Source organism: Pecten maximus, chromosome 1 (assembly GCF_902652985.1).
Source record: "Pecten maximus chromosome 1, xPecMax1.1, whole genome shotgun sequence".
Lineage (NCBI taxonomy): Eukaryota > Metazoa > Mollusca > Bivalvia > Pectinida > Pectinidae > Pecten > Pecten maximus.
This window is the reverse complement of record NC_047015.1, coordinates 20,855,345-20,880,765: the sequence shown is the minus strand read 5'-3', so window position 1 is coordinate 20,880,765 and position 25,421 is coordinate 20,855,345. Positions and strand designations below refer to the sequence as shown.

The window sequence follows — 25,421 nt, the reverse complement described above, 5'->3', positions numbered from 1 at the left end:
ACACATTGCTATAGCAGGTCAAATGGGGTCAAGGGTGAAAGTTTCAATTTCCGGAAGTTTTCTGGTTTCCTGAACATGCGCAAAACAAATTTGGTTCACAACATCCGTATATATCACAAGATGGCAAGTGACACTTGGTAAGAACGAAAGAGATACTAAATAATAAGATCCACTTAAACACTCGGCAAATCATTATTACACTACTATTTCGATTGAGTGAATCTGATTGACAGTGACTTGGCATGCTGGGCCTCAGATGTTATCTGGTTAGGCTAGCCTACTGTAGGCCTATATAGTCATACAACATCGTGCCATCGATCACCCAACTGACCTAACATTGAGTGTGAATTATATCGATTGACGTATTCATTTAAGGGTTATTATATATCAGAAGAGGAATATGAGTAAGAAGAACATTTTGTAATGTTTACAATTTACACCTTAAGGCAATATCACAGTACATGTAGAATTTTCTTCTTTAGGAAGGTTCAGAAGAGCCAAAGTAGAGTCATAATATAATTTTAGGCATGGCCTACGTGAGAGCGCAGCAATCCCGGTGCCCATGGAATTCGAGAAACAAGCACACATAATCTAGTGTACTAGAATAGTAAATCCCACGTTACAAAATGAATATATTGCCAACTATCTATATCTGGTTTGTAATAAAGTATATATCAACAAGAATTATGATTTAGATAACTTACTACAAAAACTAATCGTAGAATAAGTCTTAAAATAGACTGATTAAGCGATGACAAGGTGACGGGACAGTAGATCTCGCAGATGAGCAGCAGACGACAACAAAAAAATTCGGAAGTCCTCTTTATTTTATGTGCTATATTTGGTAAACTTGTATGCAACTCGAACGGACCGGAGCTGCACTCGTAAAACACCGGAAATATTTTCGTTGAAAATTATACCGTTACGTTTTGAATATAAAAAATTAAGAACTTGTTCGTGATCAATTTTATTAACAAATTCTAACTAGTGTGAAGTCGAACATTAAATGTTTTTAAAATCTTGATATTTTGTAATCTCCTGAGACCGAGAATGTGACTTTGAATACAGTCTTGCGCAACACTGGATCTTGTCGTGACTTTCTGTTTCCGGTTACTGAGAAAGTTTTTGAACTCTAATATATTGGGGGAAAAGGGGGGGTTTCCGAGACATCTCTACCATTAAGTTCGCTATGCGAACGGGCTTTGCCCGTTCGAGCTGCGCTCTCTATAATTAGTTTTCTCTGGCCTTAGGGCCAGAACGCTATATGAAAACGTTGAATTTGGTGTAAACACAATAAAATCGGCTGTGATATAACTCCTACCTTACATTTATAGCGGGACTGGGTCGATCATCAGTGACCAGGTAGCTAATGTTCGGAGGGTCCTGGGTTCGAACCCCAGACTGGCTGCTACATTTTCTCCTTCTCCTGTTACAAAATTGGCGCCCAACTAAAATACCCACGGTGGTGGTATAAGTGTCTGGTGTGTCTTCGAGGGTGAAGACTTGGGGAAAAAAGGAGGGAGGTGTGTAAGGGGACTGGACTGGGTCGATCATCGGTGACTAGGTAGCTCTATTGGTAGAGCATCTGGCTAGTGTTCAGAGGGTCCTGGGTTCGAACCTTGGTCTGGCTGCTGCATTTTCTCCTTCTCCTGTTACACATTTTTGGATAAATGAGATATTTATTTATCCCAAAACACCAATTTTGTTCCATGTTCTATTCCGTCCTTTAGACCCTCCCAGTGGGCACACAACTTCTGGAGAATGTTGCAGTTACGTCAGAATGCAATGTTGCATTAATTTTGTAGTAATCTTGCAAATGAAAGTTTGCGGAATGTTTTCATACAATGTTCCTACAACGTTACACAGCAACGTTTTATTCACATTGTCTATTTTGGTTTGGTTTATTTTGTTTAATGTCCTATTAACAGCCAGGGTCATTTAAGGACGTGCCAGGTTTGGAGGTGGATGAAAGCTGGAGTACACGGGAAAAAAAAAGTGTCGGGACACCTTAACCACTCGGCCACCATGGGCCCTCAATAATAAATAATTAATAAACTATCTCACAGTGCATGGCAATAGTACCAAAGAAGTGAAAATTATTGAAAAATGTGTTTCTAAATATCTAAATAGCTTGAAATTGAGAGAATGGTTCTACAAATGAAATGGAAACCATATTTTATGGAAAGTCTCAAAAATATTTTAATTAAGTTTTTCTTAAGTAGAACATAGAAGGTAATTACTTGCGGTCTGAGGCCTGCAATTACAATAACTATATAAACTTTTTAATTCTTCTTATATGTCACATTTGCAATTGTAAAAGATGTGAAAATTGAAGGAAATTGTGTTATCCCAATATCAAAATAGCTTGAAATTAAGAGAATGGTTCTACAATATGAAATTCAAACCAGATTTTATGTAAAGTTTCAAAATTCTTGATTTGTTTCTTCAATAGAACATTGAGGAAAATTAACTGTGGTCTTTGGCCAGCAATTTAGAACACGCTTCCTTATGTAAATATTTTCAAAGAAGTCAAAAACATGACCAACTTATTAATTCCTACTAGTCATTAAGTTATGAATGGATATGAACTTAATTTGGTCAGAAACATCCTTGGGAGAAGGGGAATAGATATTGCATAAAAGGTGACTCTGACTCCCATAAAAAAATTGAAAGAACATTACAACACAACAAAATACAAACATGACACACATTTACACACATCATTTGCAAATAGCATTACATCAATAACCACACAGTCATTCATTCATCCAAAAAAAAAAAAGACAATGGTAAAAGTAGTTCTAGATTTAAGTTTTCAACTAAATCTATTGATAGATATAATGTAACTATTGAATTTGGTTAAAATATATTCATTATCATCAAATGATATATATTAGAGCTACCAGATGTAAGTACAGGTGTAATTCCAAATTTGAATATCCAATATAGTTAGGGAATATCATATAAATAGTATCTAAAGGCAGAATAGAGGGGACATCAAAAGAAATAATGATTCACATTTTCAAAAGGTGCACCACAAGAACAAGCTATATATATAGATCTAGGATTAGATGATCATTATATTTATCCCAATTCAAATCACTGCCATTGCTTTGTAATTAACACAATAATACATCAATCATCTATCAATGACTTCTTACTAAACAAACTCATAATACTTAACAAATAAATGTTTCGCCTTAAACCCACTTCTTGGATTAATGCCTGATGAATTGAAACAGGTCCCTTGGGCCTCTTGTTTCACATTGCAATTGACTTTCAGATATATCCCAATCTGATGAATACAAACTTTTATGATGTTGTATGGAATAGGACTAAATGACACCTGTGACCAGATATAGGTTACTTGAATTTGGGGTTCTCAACTCAAAGTTGAGAAAAAGATGAAAGAAGACAAATCCATACATTTTGAGATGCATCAGTCAAGCGGATCAATTATGAAGTGATATGACAGAACCTCTGTGCTATTGGCTGGCTGTGGGTAATAGTCACTACTACTAGTAACATGTAGTTTTGTTTTGAAGACCTGGACAGTTTTGTCTTGCTGTTTATGTTTATTAGCAGTTATGGGTTGATGTTTCCATATACACACTGGACCACATTAATAAAAGTCGTAGGGATCAATATTGCTAGGGTCTAGGATTTTCATGTCACCTACTAGTATTATAAAAGTTTATTAGAATAGAGCCTTTCAGATGTTATATTTAATGCATTTCATAATGGTTTGTCAGGTCAGTGGTAATTTGTACACGTCCACCAAAATAGCAATCCATATTCATTGTATAGACAGTAAAAGTACACATGATAGCTTTTTTGATAATTCCTAATAAGCATTGTTAATCTGTGTCAACAATCTCTAAATTCAATAATGGAACAGGAACCCGTCTCCATTATACATATTGGTTTACCAAAGGTAAAAAAATACTATAGATATAAGGTTTCAAGTCACAAGTTATATCATCTGGTGTCCATATGCATTAGTTTGGGTTATTCTAATTGGTGCTATAAAATTGTCCTTGTGTCAACATGGGTTACTGTAAGCTAGTGGTGACACAATTTACCTAGAGCCAGCCTGGACTACTCCAAGTGGTGCCACAAGATAGATTTAACTTGTGTCAACATGGGTTACTCCAAGTGGTGCCACAAGATAGATTTAACTTGTGTCAACATGGGTTACTCCAAGTGGTGCCACAAGATAGATTTAACTTGTGTCAACATGGGTTACTCCAAGTGGTGCCACAAGATAGATTTAACTTGTGTCAACATGGGTTTCTCTAACTTAATCGGTGCTACAAGATTTACCTAGTGTTAACAACAGTTACTGTAAGTGATGCCACCAGATTTTCTTTGTGTCAACACTGGTTACTCTAAGTGGTGCTACACGATTTGCCTGGTTTCTGCATGTATTTCTCTACATGATGTGTAACATCACTACACAACTGTGTGTCAGTAATGTGTGTAACATCACTACACAACTGTGTGTCAGTAATGTGTGTAACATCACTACACAACTGTGTGTCAGTAATGTGTGTAACATCACTACACAACTGTGTGTCAGTAATGTGTGTAACATCACTACACAACTGTGTGTCAGTAATGTGTGTAATATATCACTACACAACTGTGTGTCAGTAATGTGTGTAATATCACTACACAACTGTGTGTCAGTAATGTGTGTAACATCACTACACAACTGTGTGTCAGTAATGTGTGTAACATCACTACACAACTGTGTGTCAGTAATGTGTGTAACATCACTACACAACTGTGTGTCAGTAATGTATGTAACATCACTACACAACTGGGTGTCAGTAATGTGTGTAATATCACTACACAACTGTGTGTCAGTAATGTGTGTAACATCACTACACAACTGTGTGTCAGTAATGTGTGTAACATCACTATACAAATGTGTGTCAGTAATGTGTGTAACATCACTACACAACTGTGTGTCAGTAATGTGTGTAACATCACTACACAAATGTGTCAGTAATGTGTGTAACATCATGACCACTACACAACTGTGTCAGTAATGTGTGTAACATCACTACACAACTGTGTGTCAGTAATGTGTGTAACATCACTACACAACTGTGTCAGTAATGTGTGTAACATCACTACACAACTGTGTGTCAGTAATGTGTGTAACATCACTACATAACTGTGTGTCAGTAATGTGTGTGTAACATCACTACACAACTGTGTGTCAGTAATGTGTGTAACATCACTACACAACTGTGTGTCAGTAATGTGTGTAACATCACTACACAACTGTGTGTCAGTAATGTGTTTAACATCACTATACAAATGTGTGTCAGTAATGTGTGTAACATCACTACACAACTGTGTGTCAGTAATGTGTGTAACATCACTACACAACTGTGTGTCAGTAATGTGTATGTAACATCACTACATAACTGTGTGTCAGTAATGTGTGTGTAACATCACTACACAACTGTGTGTCAGTAATGTGTGTAACATCACTACACAACTGTGTGTCAGTAATGTGTGTAACATCACTATACAAATGTGTGTCAGTAATGTGTGTAACATCACTACACAAATGTGTGTCAGTAATGTGTGTAACATCACTACACAACTGTGTGTCAGTAATGTGTGTAACATCACTACATAACTGTGTGTCAGTAATGTGTGTGTAACATCACTACACAACTGTGTGTCAGTAATGTGTGTAACATCACTACACAACTGTGTGTCAGTAATGTGTGTAACATCACTACACAACTGTGTGTCAGTAATGTGTTTAACATCACTATACAAATGTGTGTCAGTAATGTGTGTAACATCACTACACAACTGTGTGTCAGTAATGTGTGTAACATCACTACACAAATGTGTGTCAGTAATGTGTGTAACATCAATACACAACTGTGTGTCAGTAATGTGTGTAACATCACTACATAACTGTGTGTCAGTAATGTGTGTAACATCAATACACAACTGTGTGTCAGTAATGTGTGTAACATCACTACACAAATGTGTGTCAGTAATGTGTGTAACATCACTACACAACTGTGTGTCAGTAATGTGTGTAACATCACTACACAAATGTGTGTCAGTAATGTGTGTAACATCAATACACAACTGTGTGTCAGTAATGTGTGTAACATCACTATACAACTGTGTGTCAGTAATGTGTGTAACATCACTACACAACTGTGTGTCAGTAATGTGTGTAACATCACTACACAAATGTGTCAGTAATGTGTGTAACATCACTACACAACTGTGTCAGTAATGTGTGTAACATCACTACACAACTGTGTGTCAGTAATGTGTGTAACATCACTACACAACTGTGTGTCAGTAATGTGTGTAACATCACTACACAACTGTGTGTCAGTAATGTGTGTAACATCACTACACAACTGTGTGTCAGTAATGTGTGTAACATCACTACACAACTGTGTGTCAGTAATGTGTGTAACATCACTACACAACTGTGTGTCAGTAATGTGTGTAACATCACTACACAACTGTGTGTCAGTAATGTGTGTAACATCACTACACAACTGTGTGTCAGTAATGTGTGTAACATCACTACACAACTGTGTGTCAGTAATGTGTGTAACATCACTACATAACTGTGTGTCAGTAATGTATGAAACATCACTACTCACAACTGTGTGTCAGTAATGTGTGTAACATCACTACACAACTGTGTCAGTAATGTGTGTAACATCACTACACAACTGTGTGTCAGTAATGTGTGTAACATCACTACACAACTGTGTGTCAGTAATGTGTGTAACATCACAACACAACTGTGTCAGTAATGTGTGTAACATCACTACACAACTGTGTGTCAGTAATGCGTGTAACATCACTACACAACTGTGTGTCAGTGATGTGTGTAACATCACAATACAACTGTGTGTCAGTAATGTGTGTAACATCACTACACAACTGTGTGTCAGTAATGTGTGTAACATCACTAAAGGGGAAAATAAAGGTGAGAATGGGAAAAATAAATGGGGAGAAGGGGGAAAAAAAAGGGGGTGGTAAAAAAAAGGGGGGAATGTTTTTGGAAAATAACCCAAAAGGGTTGAAGGGAAATTAAAACGGGGGAAAGTGTAAACCATTTGGGGGGTTAGGGGGGTAACCCAAAAAAGGGGAGGGGGTTTAAATTTTAAAAAAGGGGGAAAGGGGGGGAAATTTCCAAAAGGGGGGGAATGGTGAAAAAAAGGGGGGGGGGTTGGAAATTTGTTTATTGTTAAATTACCGTTGTTTAAATTTTTAACCAAAAATTTTGGCGTAAAAGGGGGAAATCCAAAAATTTTATTAGGGGGAACAATTTAAAAAGGGGCGAATGGGGACAATAACAAGGGTTTTAAAAGGGACCCAAAAACAATTGGGTTTAGATGTTTAAATATCACAAATTGGCATCTTTGTTTAACCCATAATAATTTTCAAAAAGAAAAATAAAACTTTTTTTTTTTTTTTTTTTTTTTTTTTTTTTTTTTTTTTTTTTTTTTTTTTTTTTTTTTTTTTTTTTTTTTTTTTTTTTTTTTTTTTTTTTTTTTTTTTTTTTTTTTTTTTTTTTTTTTTTTTTTTTTTTTTTTTTTTTTTTTTTTTTTTTTTTTTTTTTTTTTTTTTTTTTTTTTTTTTTTTTTTTTTTTTTTTTTTTTGGGGGGGGGGGGGGGGGGGGGGGGGGGGGGGGGGGGGGGGGGGGGGGGGGGGGGGGGGGGGGGGGGGGGGGGGGGGGGGGGGGGGGGGGGGGGGGGGGGGGGGATAAACAAAGCGTGTCAAATTTGTTTGTAAACACTTACCTAATGTGTGTACACGATGTGTGTAAAATCACTTACAGCACTGTTGTGTCATAATGTTGTAAATCATATCAACTGTGGTCAGTTTTAAAGTGTGTAACATCACTACACAACTGTGTGTCAGAATGTGTGTACATCACTACACAATGTGTCAGAATGTTTTGTAACACATCCACTACACAACGGTTTCAGTAATGTGTGTAACATACTAGCAACGGTGCCGTGTGTCTCCATTTTTTTTGTTTTTGGGGGGTTTTTTTTTTTTTTGTTTTTTTTTGGGGGTTTTTTCTTTTTTTTTTAGGGGTTTTTTTTAGGGGTTTTTTTTTTTTTTGTTTTTGGGGGGGTTTTTTAAAAAAAAAGTTTTGGTCAATTTAAAAAAACAAATGTGGGTGAAAATTTTTTTTTTTTGTTTAAAATTTTAAAAAAAAAAAGGGGGGGGGGTTTAAGGGGGAAAGGGGGGAAAAAAAAGGGGGATTTTTTTTATAAAAAAAAAAAAAAAAAAAAAAAAAAGGGGGGGGGGGGGGGGGGGGGGGGGTGTAAAATTTTTTTGTTGGGGAAAAAAAACCCCAACTGGGTCAGTAAGGGTAAACTTTTAAAAAAAAGGGTTAAAGGGGGGTTTTTCCCTAAAATGGTTGAAGGGGGAAAATCCTAAAAATGGGGGTAAAATTAATTTGGGGCCCCAAAAGGGGGGGGAAGGGGTGTAAAAACCCCCGGGGGTTTTTTGGGGTTTTAAAATGGGGGTTTTTGGTTGTAAATCCTAAAAGGGTTGAGGTGAACAACAAAATTTTTTGGGGTTAAAATAAAAGGGGGGTAGTAAGGGGTTTTTTTTAAAAAGGGGTTTTGGGTTTTGGGGGAAAACCCCAAAAGGGGGTCAGAAGGGTAAAAAAAAGGGAGAAAGGGGTTTAAAAAACCACAAATTTTTTTCCAAGGGGAGTAAGAACCCCCAAAGGGGAGAATTTTTTAACATCCTAAAGGTTTTTTTTTTAAAAAAAAATTTTAAATTTGTGTAATAAAAACCGGTTGAGGTTAAATTAAAAAGGGTATTTTTTTTTTTGGGGGTTTGGGGGGGGAAAATTCCCTGTGTGTCAGTAATGGTGAACATCATACAGTGTTCAGTAATGTGTGTAACATCACTACAAATTGTGTCAGTAATGTGTGTAATATACACAAGTGTGTCAGTAATGTGTGTAACATCACTACACAACTGTGTGTCAGTAATGTGTGTAACATCATGACCACTACACAACTGTGTCAGTAATGTGTGTAACATCACTACACAACTGTGTCAGTAATGTGTGTAACATCACTACACAACTGTGTCAGTAATGTGTGTAACATCACTACACAACTGTGTGTCAGTAATGTGTGTAACATCATGACCACTACACAACTGTGTCAGTAATGTGTGTAACATCACTACACAACTGTGTCAGTAATGTGTGTAACATCACTACACAACTGTGTGTCAGTAATGTGTGTAACATCATGACCACTACACAACTGTGTCAGTAATGTGTGTAACATCACTATACAACTGGGTGTCAGTAATGTGTGTAACATCACTACACAACTGTGTTAGTAATGTGTGTAACATCACTACACAACTGTGTTAGTAATGTGTGTAACATCACTACACAACTGTGTGTCAGTAATGTGTGTAACCTCACAACACAACTGTGTCAGTAATGTGTGTAACATCACTACACAACTGTGTGTCAGTAATGCGTGTAACATCACTACACAACTGTGTGTCAGTAATGTGTGTAACATCATGACCACTACACAACTGTGTCAGTAATGTGTGTAACATCACTACACAACTGTGTGTCAGTAATGTGTGTAACATCACTACACAAATGTGTGTCAGTAATGTGTGTAACATCACTACACAAATGTGTGTCAGTAATGTGTGTAACATCACTACACAACTGTGTGTCAGTAATGTGTGTAACATCACTATACAACTGTGTGTCAGTAATGTGTGTAACATCACTACACAACTGTGTGTCAGTAATGTGTGTAACATCACTACACAAATGTGTCAGTAATGTGTGTAACATCATGACCACTACACAACTGTGTCAGTAATGTGTGTAACATCACTATACAACTGTGTGTCAGTAATGTGTGTAACATCACTACACAACTGTGTGTCAGTAATGTGTGTAACATCACTACACAAATGTGTGTCAGTAATGTGTGTAACATCACTACACAACTGTGTGTCAGTAATGTGTGTAACATCACTATACAACTGTGTGTCAGTAATGTGTGTAACATCACTACACAACTGTGTGTCAGTAATGTGTGTAACATCACTACACAACTGTGTCAGTAATGTGTGTAACATCACTACACAACTGTGTGTCAGTAATGTGTGTAACATCACTACACAACTGTGTCAGTAATGTGTGTAACATCATGACCACTACACAACTGTGTGTCAGTAATGTGTGTAACATCACTACACAACTGTGTGTCAGTAATGTGTGTAACATCACTACACAACTGTGTGTCAGTAATGTGTGTAACATCACTACACAACTGTGTGTCAGTAATGTGTGTAACATCAATACACAACTGTGTGTCAGTAATGTGTGTAACATCACTACATAACTGTGTATCTGTAATGTGTGTATTAGATATTATAGATAGCTGTGTATCTGTAATGTGTGTAATAGATATTATAGATAGCTGTGTATCTGTAATGTGTGTAATAGATATTATAGATAGCTGTGTATCTGTAATGTGTGTAATAGATATTATAGATAGCTGTGTATCTGTAATGTGTGTAATAGATATTATAGATAGCTGTGTATCTGTAATGTGTGTAATAGATATTATAGATAGCTGTGTATCTGTAATGTGTGTAATAGATATTATAGATAGCTGTGTGTCAGTAATGTGTGTAATATATATTATAGATAGCTGTGTATCTGTAATGTGTGTAATAGATATTATAGATAGCTGTGTATCTGTAATGTGTGTAATATATTATAGATAGCTGTGTATCTGTAATGTGTGTAATAGATATTATAGATAGCTGTGTATCTGTAATGTGTGTAATAGATATTATAGATAGCTGTGTATCTGTGATGTGTGTAATAGATATTATAGATAGCTGTGTGTCAGTAATGTGTGTAATAGATATTATAGATAGCTGTGTGTCAGTAATGTGTGTAATAGATATTATAGATAGCTGTGTGTCAGTAATGTGTGTAATAGATATTATAGATAGCTGTGTGTCAGTAATGTGTGTAATAGATATTATAGATAGCTGTGTGTCAGTAATGTGTGTAATAGATATTATAGATAGCTGTGTGTCTGTAATGTGTGTAATATATATTAATTTCCAGGTTAATTTCCAGGTTGATTGACTCCAGATAGCTGTATGTCAGTAATGTGTGTAATAGATATTATCGTTAATTTTTAGGTTGACTGAGTATGATAGCTGTGCAAGGCTTGGACAAGACCTGATGGTGAAAATCAATGAGAGAAATAAACACAACAGAACCAGTTCTACATACACAAAGGTACAAATCGTTAATTTGCTATGTCCCCTTGTTTTTGTTCTATAGAATTATGGATTTTATGATTAGTAGGAAATAAACAGTTTGTTATAAAAATAACATTTGGTTATAAAAAAAGAACAGTTTATGATAAAGATAATTGAAGTAATATCTGATATGTGGGTAGTTCTGTCACTGGATCAATGTATCTTGCCAGTGTATTGGTACAGAATGAGTGATCATCAACATTAAGGTTATGGTGTCGGGGTTTTTAGGCCACCTGAGCCAAAGATAATGTAACCTTGAGTTGAACGGGTATTTTTTCAATTTCAATACATATGATACACCAGTCCATTTATGTATATCAGAACGCAGGTGACCAATAAGACCCATGGGCCGCTTGTGAAGTGTCCTTCTCAACTGTATATGTACAAGTAACAGAAAAAAATCTGAATGAGAAAAAAAATTTCATATTGAGTAACTGTACACCATTTAATGTGGTACTATCTTAGCAATACTGATATACCATGTACATCTTTGCCCCAATTCTTGAAGCCTGTTTTTAGCTCACCTGGCCCGAAGGGCCGGTGAGCTTATGCCATGGTGCAGCGTCCGTCGTCCGGCGTCCGGCGTCCGGCGTCCGTCAACTTTTTCTTTAAATCGCTACTAGTCATAAAGTATTGAATGGATTTTCACCAAATTTGGTCAGGAACATCCTTGGGGGAAGGGGAACAGAGTTTGTATACAGTTTTACTCTGAACCCCCAGGGGCCTGAGGGGCGGGGCCAAATAGGGGAAATAGGGTTAATCCTTTAAATCGCTACTTGTCATAAAGTTATGAATGAATTTGAACCAAATTTGGTCAGGAACATCCTTGGCAGAAGGTGAACAGAGTTTGTATAAATTTTTACTCTGAACCCCCAGGGGCCTGAGGGGCGGGGCCAAATAGGGGAAATAGGGTTACTCCTTTAAATCGCTACTAGTCATGAAGTTATGAATGAATTTGAACCAAATTTGGTCAGTGACATCCTTGGCAGAAAGGGAACAGAGTTTGTATAAATTTTTACTCTGAACCCCCAGGGGCCTGAGGGGCGGGGCCAAATAGGGGAAATAGGGTTACTCCTTTAAATCGCTACTAGTCATAAAGTTATGAATGAATTTGAACCAAATTTGGTCAGGAACATCCTTGGCAGAAGGGGAACAGAGTTTGTATAAATTTTTCCTCTGAACCCCTAGGGACCTGAGAGGCGGGGCCAAATAGGGGAAATAGGGTTACTCCTTTAAATCGCTACTAGTCATAAAGTTATTAATGAATTTGAACCAAATTTGGTCAGGAACATTCTTGGCAGAAGGTGAACAGCGTTTGTATAAATTTTTACTCTGAACCCCAAGGGGCCTGAGGGGCTGGGCCAAATAGGGGAAATAGGGTTACTCCTTTAAATCGCTACTAGTCATAAAGTTATGAATGAATTTGAACCAAATTCGGTCAGTAACATCCTTGGCAGAAGGGGAACAGAGTTTGTTTAAATTTTTACACTGAACCCCCAGGGGCCTGAGGGGCGGGGCCAAATAGGGGAAATAGGGTTACTCCTTTAAATCGCTACTAGTCATAAAGTTATGAATGAATTTGAACCAAATTCGGTCAGGAACATCCTTGGCAGAAGGGGAACAGAGTTTGCATAAATTTTTCCTCTGAACCCCTAGGGACCTGAGGGGCGGGGCCAAATAGGGGAAATAGGGTTACTCCTTTAAATCGCTACTAGTCATAAAGTTATGAATGAATTTGAACCAAATTTGGTCAGGAACATCCTTGGTAGAAGGGGAACATAGTTTGTATAAATTTTTACTCTTAACCCCTAGGGACCTGAGGGGCGGGGCCAAATAGGGAAATAGGGGTTTATCCTTTAAATCGCTATTATTCATAAAGTTATTAATGGATTTGAACCAAATTTGGTCTGGAATATTCTTAGGGGAAGGGGGAAAGAGAGTTTATATAAATATTGACTCTGACCACCAAGGGGCCTGAAGGGAGGGGCCAAATAGGGGAAATAGAGATTTGAGTTTTAAATGGATTTGAACCCAATTTTGTCAGAAACATCCGTGGTGATGGGGGAACAGATTTTGCATAAATGGTTACTGTGACCCTCAATCCCATAACTATGTATAGTAACGCTGGGCATTAAGAGATAAACACAATTCTTATGTAAACATAGGCCAAAGGGTTTTCCCCACCCTAAGGGACTTAGTTTCTTTAAACACCATTATGTTGTAAAAAATAATCCATATGGTCTTTCAGAGAGTACATTTTTGTATAATGTATTAACAAATTGAACATGAACATTATTTTGACATTTGGTCAAATCCAACCAGGTGAGCGATACAGGCCCCATGGGCCTCTTGTTTACTACAGTTTCTAAATAAGTTCTCCCCTTCAAATTAAAGAGATATTATATACATGTAGTATTTAACTTAGTGCATTCGAAAAAGAATAGTTCTAAATAACTAAGAACTGTTATCTTCATTTAACTGGTCTAGATACTGGTTTAGGTATTGTTAACATGTCCCTAGTGCTACAGGTTGCCATCAAGACAATATTTACTATTAGACTTACAATGACAAATATCTAAACCACAATAAAGAAGAGAAGTATTCTTTGATGTATATTTTTGTAAGGTTCTCTGTTGGAGACTGTCAGGTATTAATACAAGAGGATTACTTAACAGGACTGTTGATTCTCCTATCTCTTATAACTCTCATGTATCATTAAAGTTCACATTTTCTAGTTTTCTTTCAAATTGTTCTAATAACATTTTCCGGTTGTTGATTTAAAAACTATTAAATTTGTTGTGATGAAACTTTTTGAAATATATCTCAATTATCTGTTGTATATATGTTTCTAGCTAACTGCCCAGATACGGGTGTCCATGAAACAGTTCGCCAATGACCTCAACAAGCTGAAGCAGCAACTGATCCGTGCCTCGTCCTCCTACCATATGTATCCTTGCTAAATATATGTGGTGAATAGTCAATTCTACCATGGTAAAGAACCACCACAGCTCTCTACCATGTTAAAGAACCACCACAGCTCAGGGATACTGTAGGATAGCAACCAAGGTAGAACCACTAGACAGGTGTTGGGAACACACTGGTGGGGTCTTTATCACACAGGGAAACAAAGGTAGAATATAAGGCATAAACATATGTTAACAAGAGTTAATGCCCTTTATGTCACCAGTAACTTTGGAAATACATAGACAATGTATTAGTCTTTGCATCGTAACATTATGTTGGTATTGGCATACACTTGTTTATGTACTTCCCAATATGATCCCCAGCAGCTCACACTTTCCTGAAGCACAAGAGAGTAAATATCCCCAAAGCTGCTACTATGACCTGATTGATCAGGATTGTTCACAGATATTTGTGAAAGGAATGTAACAGATTCTTATATCATGTGTCTTGATCAACTTCCTGTTACACCCAAGTACTCATTTCTCATGTTCACATGAGTTATCAAATTTTGGCAAATGTCACTGGTCTGGCATATATACCCTGTAATTACTACATAGAGTACTAATAAGCATATTTGATGAGACTGCTATAGTCAGACTGGTTCATAATTTCGTTGTTGTATATTTTGAAAATGATTAAATTTATCTATTTTCAATGAACAACAATTCTTTCATCAAGCTTATGCCATTGCTTTTGATTTTCTAATTCTTACATAAATCTTTGTATCTGGTGAATATCTCGCATAGAAAAGTTTTATAAGTCTACAAATTCACTGAGAAAGTAAGAACGGCAATGGCAGGGCATTTAGTTTGAAGGTATTTCTGTTAAATTGACTATCTAATCTAAATACCTCCTGAAGAGGTAAGGATGTATACAATGTACCATTGATCTTGACAAAATCAGTACTCAGAGAGAGGTGGAACGTCGCCAAATGATGACTGATAATTTAACAACGAAAGAGAAACAGATTGAACAAGCATTCCGTAATGAGGGAGGAGATACAAGGTAAGGTATGACTGGAAGGTGTCTGTAAAATAGACAAAACTCAAAACAAGCCCAGTTTGTAGGACTTTAAATGTGTACTAGTTCATTACTGCAGTAAAACTTGTAATGTTTTATGGCCCATTGGGATTCATTAAAATTGTATTTTGCTGTATATGAAAATTTTCATGATTTAATCTTGTAATTAATGACTTGTATTGATTATGATGGATACAGGTACTCCCTAATGGGATCAGCAGGAGACACATTTGGAAGTAATGATCCCTGGGGGATGAGGGACGACCCAGATGAGTATCGAGACATGTCCAACAATGATCTCCGTAATCAACAGCAGCAAGTTATTCAAGGTAAACCTACATTATTTTGGTTACTGTGTCACATTTGGAGCTGTCAAAAAATTCGCCATATTTATCGTACAATAAACCCAGGATGGAAATACACAATCTCAGACTCAATATCAGGTGATGGGCTTATTAGCAGTAGATATGGGTTGTTAATGGTGCTAGGCATGGCATTATTGCTGGATATGGTAAAGTAGCTAGAGGTAAAATAGGTTCTCACAGGCAATCAATTAGATTTCGTACCTCCAGGATACCAGAATGTGAGATTTATAGAAAACCAAGTTGACAAAGGCACATTTGTGGAAATATTCCGAAAGTTTCTGAAATACTTCTTGCATAAAATTGTGACAAGAGTTGGATAAAGTATAATATTTACATTTCTTGGTAAAGATGTCGATGATAAAAGTATAATATTTACATTTCTTGGTAAAGATGTCGATGATATATGCATGATAATTATCTCCCTTGTACTGATAAAAGCATAATATTTACATTTCTTGGTAAAGATGTCGATGATATACGCATGATAATTATCTCCCTTGTACTGAGGTATGCCTTATATAAACACATCGTGTTACAAACACACAGAAATGGTAGGACTATTGAAGTTTTACTAAACAGAGTGATTGTCCTGTTTGTTACCTTTATGGTAGGACTATTGAAATTTTACTAAACAGAGTGATTGTCCTGTTTGTTACCTTTATGGTAGGACTATTGAATTTTTTTCTAAAAAGAGCGATCGCCCTGTTTGTTACCTTTTTATTGATTTTGATGTTTTCAGAGCAGGACAGAGGCCTGGATGCCCTATCCAGTGTCCTGTCCCGACAAAAACAGATGGCCATTGACATCGGTGATGAGGTGGATAGCCAGAATGGTCAGTACTCAGCAGTACACTGGGTCTATATTGTGAGATTGATTTTTTTAGTGCACTGGTTAGGAGAAACTGGGGGTTTAATGTTGTCATGAAGGCAGCGGCAGTTGCATCCACTTCATACCCCAAAACTAATAAGATCATAAGCATACACCCCACATCCTTCCAAATAGCTGTAAACATTTATTAGAGGCCTATAAGGAGTGATGTTGCTGCAAAAAAATAGTTCTAAAAATTTTTTTTTAGTTTTGGAAATATTATGAATTTTTTTATGAATTTTTACATATTTTGGATTTAATTATTCATCAAATCTAAGTTGGTTGGGATAACTTTTAGAATTTGAATCAAGTTTGCAAAAATATCTTATGTTTAAGTAAATAACTGAAATTTTTGGTATAAGCTTTTTACCATGGCTGCCACAGGTGAGCTTATAGCAGTCGTTGATTACACTCATTATATTTTTGCCAAAATTCATTTAAATATCTCTTCCCAATATAAATTCTAATCATTGCTGTTTCATATTTGTGAGGTGCATTTGCATTGCCATATCTGTCAAAAATTAAATCTGTCTTATAAACGTGCAGCCAAAATAACAGTATTCTATCATTATATAAATTATAGTAGGGAAATCCCCAAAGAACCAACGTCCATTCAGTGTAGGTTAGGAAAAAGTTTGTCTTCTAGGTCTCAATTCTATAATTAGTATATATCTAAATTGATATAGTAGGTCACTGCTGAAAACCTATTATTTTTTTATATAAGTATTCCTTTCTTCATAAAAAAAGATTGTCTGAAATACATGTCCCATGTCATCATCTGTTTTTATAACACTTATCTATGATGGCTATTGCCCATTGTTCATTATTTTGAACACATGTATATATATACTCACTGTGATGACGTTTAAACTGCATGACTATGACATAAATAAGAAAAGTATCAATAAGTCAGAGGAATTCAGAGAATGTCTCAAGTTACTGGGTTAGATTAGAAATCTGAAATCTTGTGACAGTCATCCTATTTTCTGGTGTAAGACAAGAGGAGATACTTGTAATACTTATATTGAACATCTCGATTTCAGTAGATACTTGTTAAGTTATATGCAATGTATTTTTATTCTGTATCACATTTCAAGAAACAAAATTTCCAATACAATTTTATGAATTCTGTCATTTGTGTTTTTTTAGTCTTGATAGACGATATCACAGATCATACAGACCGGACAGGAGAACGGCTAAAGAAGGAGACCAAACATATCCGTATCGTAGATAGGAAATCCAACGCCTGTTGTAAGTACATGAACATCAGAGTTGTGAGGCAAACAAGCATGATATGTAACATTGATGGATAAATTCACTCTGATAGGATCAAGTAAGGAGACCTTACACTCAGTGTTTATATAAAATTAACTCCATAGTTCATCACAATATTGTACTATGTAAGGGTTATAAAGTATAGTAGAATCACGTTTTATGTTTGTACTTCTGTTTATCGATATCTGTCTGATCTACAGACACGATCTGTATATATGGTAATCCTTTGGTCAGTGCAAACAAAATTAAATAAATATTGATGAACCTTTTGAAATTATGCAAAATAATACTTAAAAAAACAAGTATGAGTTTGGAATATTTGAGTCAATATCGGCAAAAATCTTAGCAAAGTGTAAATCAAGACACAAATATATACCTGGCATATCCAATGTAAGGCAGACGTGTAACAATGACAGCATGAACAATGGCACATTTATAAATGGGTAAAATATAAATTATTGTTAAACTTTCCTTATTTCATGATAATCATGATCATCATATTTTGAAGACCCAAAAGCAGTACACGTTGGATTTGTGACACAAAAGTTATCTCTTGAACCCTTGGACAGATTTATTTACTTGATTGATTTAGATTAAGCTACATGTATATTAGCATAAAATTATGTTAGTCAGTTCTTCAACAAACTTTGAGGGATTATTTGTTTTTGTTTTTGTTTTTTTTTTCAAAAACCATCCAAGTTAGCCACCAGAGCCTCTGATTGGCTAAACATTTTGAACCATAACTTGTCTTCTATTTTGGGCATCAAATGATAATGAGTATAAGTATAAGGCAGGCTCTAAGATGAAATAAAAAATGGCTGACCAGTGGAGGCATTTGATTAGTTGCATCTTGGATGTTCTTTTTTGGACAATTTACAGTCTTCTGAAAATTTGGAATGTAAATATTAATTTTCGTTAACATAAATTGACTATCTGAGGAGTGTCTTGATGTTGTTAAATTTGAACATTTAACAAATTGAAATACAGAAAATACTGGCTCCTGATTGGTGGAAATTTAGGTATTGTCTGATTTTTCTGAAATTTGGTACATAGGGGTTTTATTTTAAAGGGTGCCTAAAGCAATGGCAACAGTTTTGAGTGACTTGGATGCCATGGTAATGAAATAATTTGTCAAAGTTGAGGTGATTGATGATTCTGCCAAAAATTGGTACATAGGGATTTTAGGGATGATGAACATGATGGCAACAGTTTCAAGAAGTTTGGTTGCCATGGTTATGAAATGGAAGCCTCTGATTGGTAAAAAAAATATAGATATTGTTTGATTTTGATGAAATTTGGTATGTAAGTATTTCATGATTCTTCACCTTGTGACTTTAATTTTGTGGTATAAAAAATGGCTGAACCGGTTTGACATCAGTGCTTCAGGCTGCTGGTAACACCATTATCCTCCTGTTGTTGTAGGTTACTGGGTTGTCATTGTGCTGTTGTTCATCGCCATTATTGTTGTGGCAGTTGTACCAAGTAATGGGAAAGCTTGACCACAGCAGTCAAAGGTAGGTTGATGCTTCACAACACACTAATGGGAAACCTTGTCCATGGGAAGTTAATACTTCACAACACACCTATGGGAAAGCCTTGATCACAGCAGTCATAGGTAAGTTTATGTTTCACAATTAACTAAAGGAAAGTCTTGATCATGGCAGTCATAGGTAAGTTTATGTTTCACAATACACTTAAAGAAAGCCTTGATCACAGCAGTCATAGGTAAGTTTATGTTTCACAATTAACTAAAGGAAAGTCTTGATCATGGCAGTCATAGGTAAGTTTATGTTTCACAATTAACTAAAGGAAAGTCTTGATCACGGCAGTCATAGGTAAGTTTATGTTTCAAAATACACTTAAAGAAAGCCTTGATCACGGCAGTCATAGGTAAGTTTATGTTTCACAATTTACTAAAGGAAAGTCTTGATCACGGCAGTCATAGGTAAGTTTATGTTTCACAATTAACTAAAGGAAAGCCTTGATCACGGCAGTCATAGGTAAGTTTATGTTTCACAATACACTTAAAGAAAGCCTTGATCAGGGCAGTCATAGGTAAGTTTATGTTTCACAATACACTTAAGGAAAGCCTTGATCTTCACCATACTACACAAATATATCTTGCCTTAAAACTAAAGAAAAAATCATGTTCAAAATTGCATCAACTCTTTCCCTACCCTTGTCAACTATAGTCAATGGAAAAATATGCTCCCTCTTCCCCGTCGTCGATTAGAGTCCACATAATTCCAAGCTTCCTCTTCCCCTCTGTCGACTACAGGCAAAGCTGGATTATCAAACACAATGACATTTAAAAGGTGTCCAAAACTTTTGAAACAAATGTTTTGGTTGCTAAATCCATGTTAATTTTGTTCAGATTACATTACAGGTATCCAGGGAAACTTACTGACGTGGTTATCAAGTTATTTGACTTAGGTCACAAGTCAAATATATATATATATAGAATAAAGTTGAAATGTCCATGTGACGGTAAATAATAATAAAATAAAAAGCCAAACACAGATCTGCTGTCTCCCTAGTACTTTCGCAGCTACATTCTGCCGCTCTTCAGGGGATATATATATATGGATCATGTTTCCTGGTGACACGTCTTAACATTGATCGTTGAATTTCGGAAGATTTCTCCAGGTTCTCTGTCCCACATAGCATACATTCTACCTGCTGGGGCCCTGCTGCCTTGTCACATGGTTGAGTTCTGTCTTGATTTGTCCCCTAATTGGCTGACATAGGGTATACTCAGCTCTTTCCTGGCTCTCTAAAAATAAAAAACCTATATAATAAGAAAGCTTTTTATTTTATTTAATGAACAATGACGTTGAGTGGGGTAATATTTTGATACAGTGTGTATGCTCAGAGATGTTATTTATATGACTCAAGTATTACAATGATTTGTTGTATGATTAAGTAGAATATTGAATTTGATGTGTATAAGTTGACTTTCTGTATCTTGACATTTTTGTTTCACAGCTAGATTATTATTAGCTCACCTGGTCCGAAGGACCAAGGTGAGCTTATGCCATACCGTGGCGTCCGTCGTCCGTCCGTCTGTCGTCCGTCCGTCAACAATTGACTTATTTGACTCCTTCTTCATAACAGCTGATCAGAATTTAAACAAATTTGGTCAGAAGCATCCGTATGGGTAAGGGGACTCAAAATTGTACAAATGGTGGGGCTGACCCCCTGAGGGCCTCTGGGGCGGGGCCAAAAGGGGTCAATTTGGCGCTATTGATATAAACAACTTCTTCTCTGAAACAAAGCAATGGCTATCGCTCATATTTGCCTGGTAGCATCACTATGGGGTGGGGATTCAAAATTGTACAAATGAGGGGGCTGACCCCCCAGGGGCCTGAGGGGTGGGGCCAAATGTGGTTAATCGGGCTATATTGATATAAACGACTTCTTCTCTGAAACCAAGCAATGGCTATCGCTCATATTTGCCTGGTAGCATCACTATGGGGTGGGGATTCAAAATTGTACAAATGAGGGGGCTGACCCCCCAGGGGCCTGAGGGGCGGGGCCAAAAGGGGTCAATTTGGCGCTATTGATATAAACAATTTCTTCTCTGAAACAAAGCAATGGCTATCGCTCATATTTGCCTGGTAGCATCACTATGGGGTGGGGATTCAAAATTGTACAAATGAGGGGGCTGACCCCCCAGGGGCCTGAGGGGCGGGGCCAAAAGGGGTCAATTTGGCGCTATTGATATAAACAATTTCTTCTCTGAAACAAAGCAATGGCTATCGCTCATATTTGCCTGGTAGCATCACTATGGGGTGGGGATTCAAAATTGTACAAATGAGGGGGCTGACCCCCCAGGGACCTGAGGGGTGGGGCCAAATGTGGTTAATCGGGCTATATTGATATAAACGACTTCTTCTCTGAAACCAAGCAATGGCTATTGCTCATATTTTCTGGTAGCATCACTATGAAGTTGGGATTCACAATTGTACAAATGATGGGGCTGACCCCCCAGGGGCCTGAGGGGCGGGGCCAAATGAACGACTTCTTCTCTGGAACCAAGCAATGGATATCTCTCATATTTGACTGGTAGCATCACCTTGGGGTAGGAATTTGAAATTGTACAAATGACTGGGCTGACCCCCCTGGGGGCTGAGGGGTGGGGCCAAAAAGGGTCAGTTTAGCAGAATTGATATAAACGACTTCTACTCTGAAACTAAGCAATGGATAGCTCTCATATTTCATGAGTAGTATCCTCTTGAGGTAGGGATTCAAAATTGTACAAATGACAGGGTTGACCCCCCTGGGGGCTGAGAGGCGGGGCAAAAAGGTGTCAATTTGGCAACTTTTTCTCTGAAACTGAGCAATGGATATTGCTCATATGTGCCTGGTAGCATCCCTATGGGGTGGGGATTCAAAATTGTACAAATGGTTGGGCTGACCCCCCAGGGGCCTGAGGGGCGGGCCAAAAGTGGTCAATTTGTTTAAACAACTTTTTCTCTGAAACTAAGCAATGGATATCACTCACATTTGTATGGTAGCATGTTTATGGGGTGGGGATTCAAAATTGTACAGATGTTGGGGTTGACCCGGGCTGAGGGGTGGGACCAAAAGGGGTCAATTTGGCTAAATTAATATAAACAACTTATTCTCTGAAACTTAGTAATGGTTTGACTGGTAGCATCCTTTTGGGGTAGGGATTCAAAATTGTACAAATGGTGGGGCTGATCCCCAGGGGGCATGAGGGGCGGGGCCAAAAGTGGTCAATTTGTTTAAACAACTTTTTCTCTGAAACTAAGCAATGGATATCACTCACATTTGTATGGTAGCATGTTTATGGGGTGGGGATTCAAAATTGTACAGATGTTGGGGTTGACCCGGGCCGACAGGGGGCTGAGGGGTGGGGCCAAAAGGGGTCAATTTGGCTAAATTGATATAAACAACTTATTCTCTGAAACTTAGTAATGGTTTGACTGGTAGCATCCTTTTGGGGTAGGGATTCAAAATTGTACAAATGGTGGGGCTGATCCCCAGGGGGCATGAGGGGCGGGGCCAAAAGTGGTCAATTTGTTTTAACAACTTTTTCTCTGAAACTAAGCAATGGATATCACTCACATTTGTATGGTAGCATGTTTATGGGGTGGGGATTCAAAATTGTACAAATGTTGGGGTTGACCCGGGCCGCCAGGGGGCTGAGGGGTGGGGCCAAAAGGGGTCATTTTGGCTAAATTGATATAAACAACTTATTCTCTGAAACTTAGTAATGGTTTGACTGGTAGCATCCTTTTGGGGTAGGGATTCAAAATTGTACAAATGGTGGGGCTGATCCCCAGGGGCATGAGGGGCTGGGCCAAAAATGGTCAATTCGTTTAAACAACTTCCTTTTCTGAAACTAAGCAATGGATATCACTCACATTTGTATGGTAGCATGTTTATGGGGTGGGGATTCAAAATTGTACAGATGTTGGGGTTGACCCGGGCCGCCAGGGGGCTGAGGGGTGGGGCCAAAAGGGGTCAATTTGGCTAAATTGATATAAACAACTTATTCTCTGAAACTTAGTAATGGTTTGACTGGTAGCATCCTTTTGGGGTAGGGATTCAAAATTGTACAAATGGTGGGGCTGATCCCCAGGGGCATGAGGGGCGGGGCCAAAAATGGTCAATTGGTTTAAACAACTTCCTTTTCTGAAACTAAGCAATGGATATCACTCACATTTGTGTGGTAGCATCCCTATGGGGTTACGCCAAAAGTCAATTTCATTTCATGGATTAATGCACTTTTTGGCATTTTTAGGATTAAAAAAAAACCAATGTACATGTACCCATATAAAATGCTTATGATATATATTGACATAGCAATACCAGCGACAAATATACTTAAGCATCATTCTTGTTTAATATCTCATGAAACCAGGTGAGCGGTACAGGCCCTCTGGGCCTCTTGTTATGACAAGTTGTGATGTCACCTAAACAGGTGGACATTTAAATGGCAATTGGCCTAGTTAGGTGTAGTCAATCAACATAAATTATGTTGACATGCTGAGGTCCATTTACGTCTCTGTATTATAGTGATAATCTAATGTTAGTTTGCAATATAACGCATTTATTTTGAATAGTGAAGCGATAATTTTTGTGATAAAACCTATTATTGTCATGTTATTATGCGAAAACAAAAAAAAATGTTCTCTACAAAAATGATCCCAACAAGCTTTCGTAGCTGAGCTTGTGAATCAGTGCTAATTATATGTACCAGTTACTATGGAAATATTTTTTCTTATTTTTGTTGCAGGATGCCTATCTGTTTGTGCTGTATAAGATGAAGACTAACTGAAATATGAGGTGTTATGTTCTTAAGGTGCCTGGGAAATGTTTATGTTTTTGAAATTTCCATCCAATGGGACCATGAAATACTCTGAAACAATTTGTTTTGTTGATCAAGTGAAGGCTGTAAGGAATCAGGAAGGATGAAACAACCAGTCCCAAGCGAAGTGGAAGTCAGTTATATATGTTGAATGTGTGTTGTACTAGAGCATGATTACTGAACGTGATTTTCCTGGTTTGATACCAGATCTTCAAACAATACAATATCATTTGTATACATACCGGAGTGTACATTAAACACATTTCAATGTTTGTTTGCACTTCACTAGGAGGAAGATTCCATCGTTACAAGGAAAAGCATTTCTGGGACAAGAAAAAAACCAAATCATGATTCATACAAATTATTATAGGTCTTATGATATAAAGAAAAGTATGTGGTGAGGAAGAAATTTGATTTTGTAAGAGATTTGTAATTAGATATGTTGAATGTAAATTCTGAGGAAGTTTAATGGTACAGAGAGGTTTAAATCACTTGGTAGCTTTCCCTTTACATACATTCTACAATAGTAACACAACAGGTGGGAACTAGGAGTACAAGATCATGGCATGATTTCATCTGGTGTCAAAACTCTTGCAAAGAAAACAAAGTATAAATATATTAAGAGGAAGTTATCAGGACATTTATAGGTAAGCACAAAACATGTTAAAGTTTATATACTTATATAATTATCCTTCCATTTTATTTATTTAAAACTTATATAATCTGTAAGATTTGAAGTTTGATTTCAGCACCTTCCACTCTCTCACTGTGGTTAATGTACTGACTTATGGTATATCTACTAGATATCATCAAATGCTGCAATATTTGTCCAACAGATCTTATAAATGCCTGTCTGGATCAAAATAGACTGGTAAAATCATATACTTCTCACAGATAAACAAAACTTTAATATAGCCATGACTAAGGTATTTTGATTAAGTAAAATATCCCCTCCATTACAGAAAAGAACATTAGGAATATTACAGACATTGGTATTTGTACACTTTGCCAATATGTGAGATATTTCCATTATAACAACTGTAGACAACTTGTAGTAACGTCCTGTTGACACAATTACAGGAGTTTTTACCTGCTTCCTGTTACCTGGCTTACTTTTGTACTCATTACTCTGGGAGAGGAAGTGGTATTGTGATACAATGATTGGTGCATACAAGTGTTACATTATTGTATATTTTGTATATTGCTGGACATTAAATTATCAGACAATA

The 25,421-nt window shown here is 36.9% G+C and overlaps 1 protein-coding gene across 1 annotated transcript; it reads left to right on the top strand.

Moving 5' to 3' along the window:
- Nucleotides 1-62: 62 nt before the first annotated feature.
- Nucleotides 63-25,421, top strand: LOC117327456 (syntaxin-8-like). The gene is made up of 9 exons (XM_033884455.1): nucleotides 63-137; nucleotides 11,242-11,341; nucleotides 14,217-14,311; nucleotides 15,232-15,333; nucleotides 15,547-15,677; nucleotides 16,453-16,545; nucleotides 17,730-17,831; nucleotides 19,278-19,369; nucleotides 24,121-25,421. The coding sequence occupies exons 1-8, from the start codon at nucleotides 76-78 to the stop codon at nucleotides 19,352-19,354; spliced, it is 762 nt and encodes a 253-aa protein (XP_033740346.1). The 5' UTR covers nucleotides 63-75; the 3' UTR covers nucleotides 19,355-19,369; nucleotides 24,121-25,421.

Coding starts and splice junctions, on each gene's coding strand:
- LOC117327456 (XM_033884455.1), top strand. CDS start 76: ATGCGCAAAACAAATTTGGTTCACAACATCCGTATATATCACAAGATG. Junction 14,312..15,231: donor GCCTCGTCCTCCTACCATAT/GTATCCTTGCTA, acceptor TGACAAAATCAG/TACTCAGAGAGAGGTGGAAC. Junction 17,832..19,277: donor TAGGAAATCCAACGCCTGTT/GTAAGTACATGA, acceptor CTGTTGTTGTAG/GTTACTGGGTTGTCATTGTG.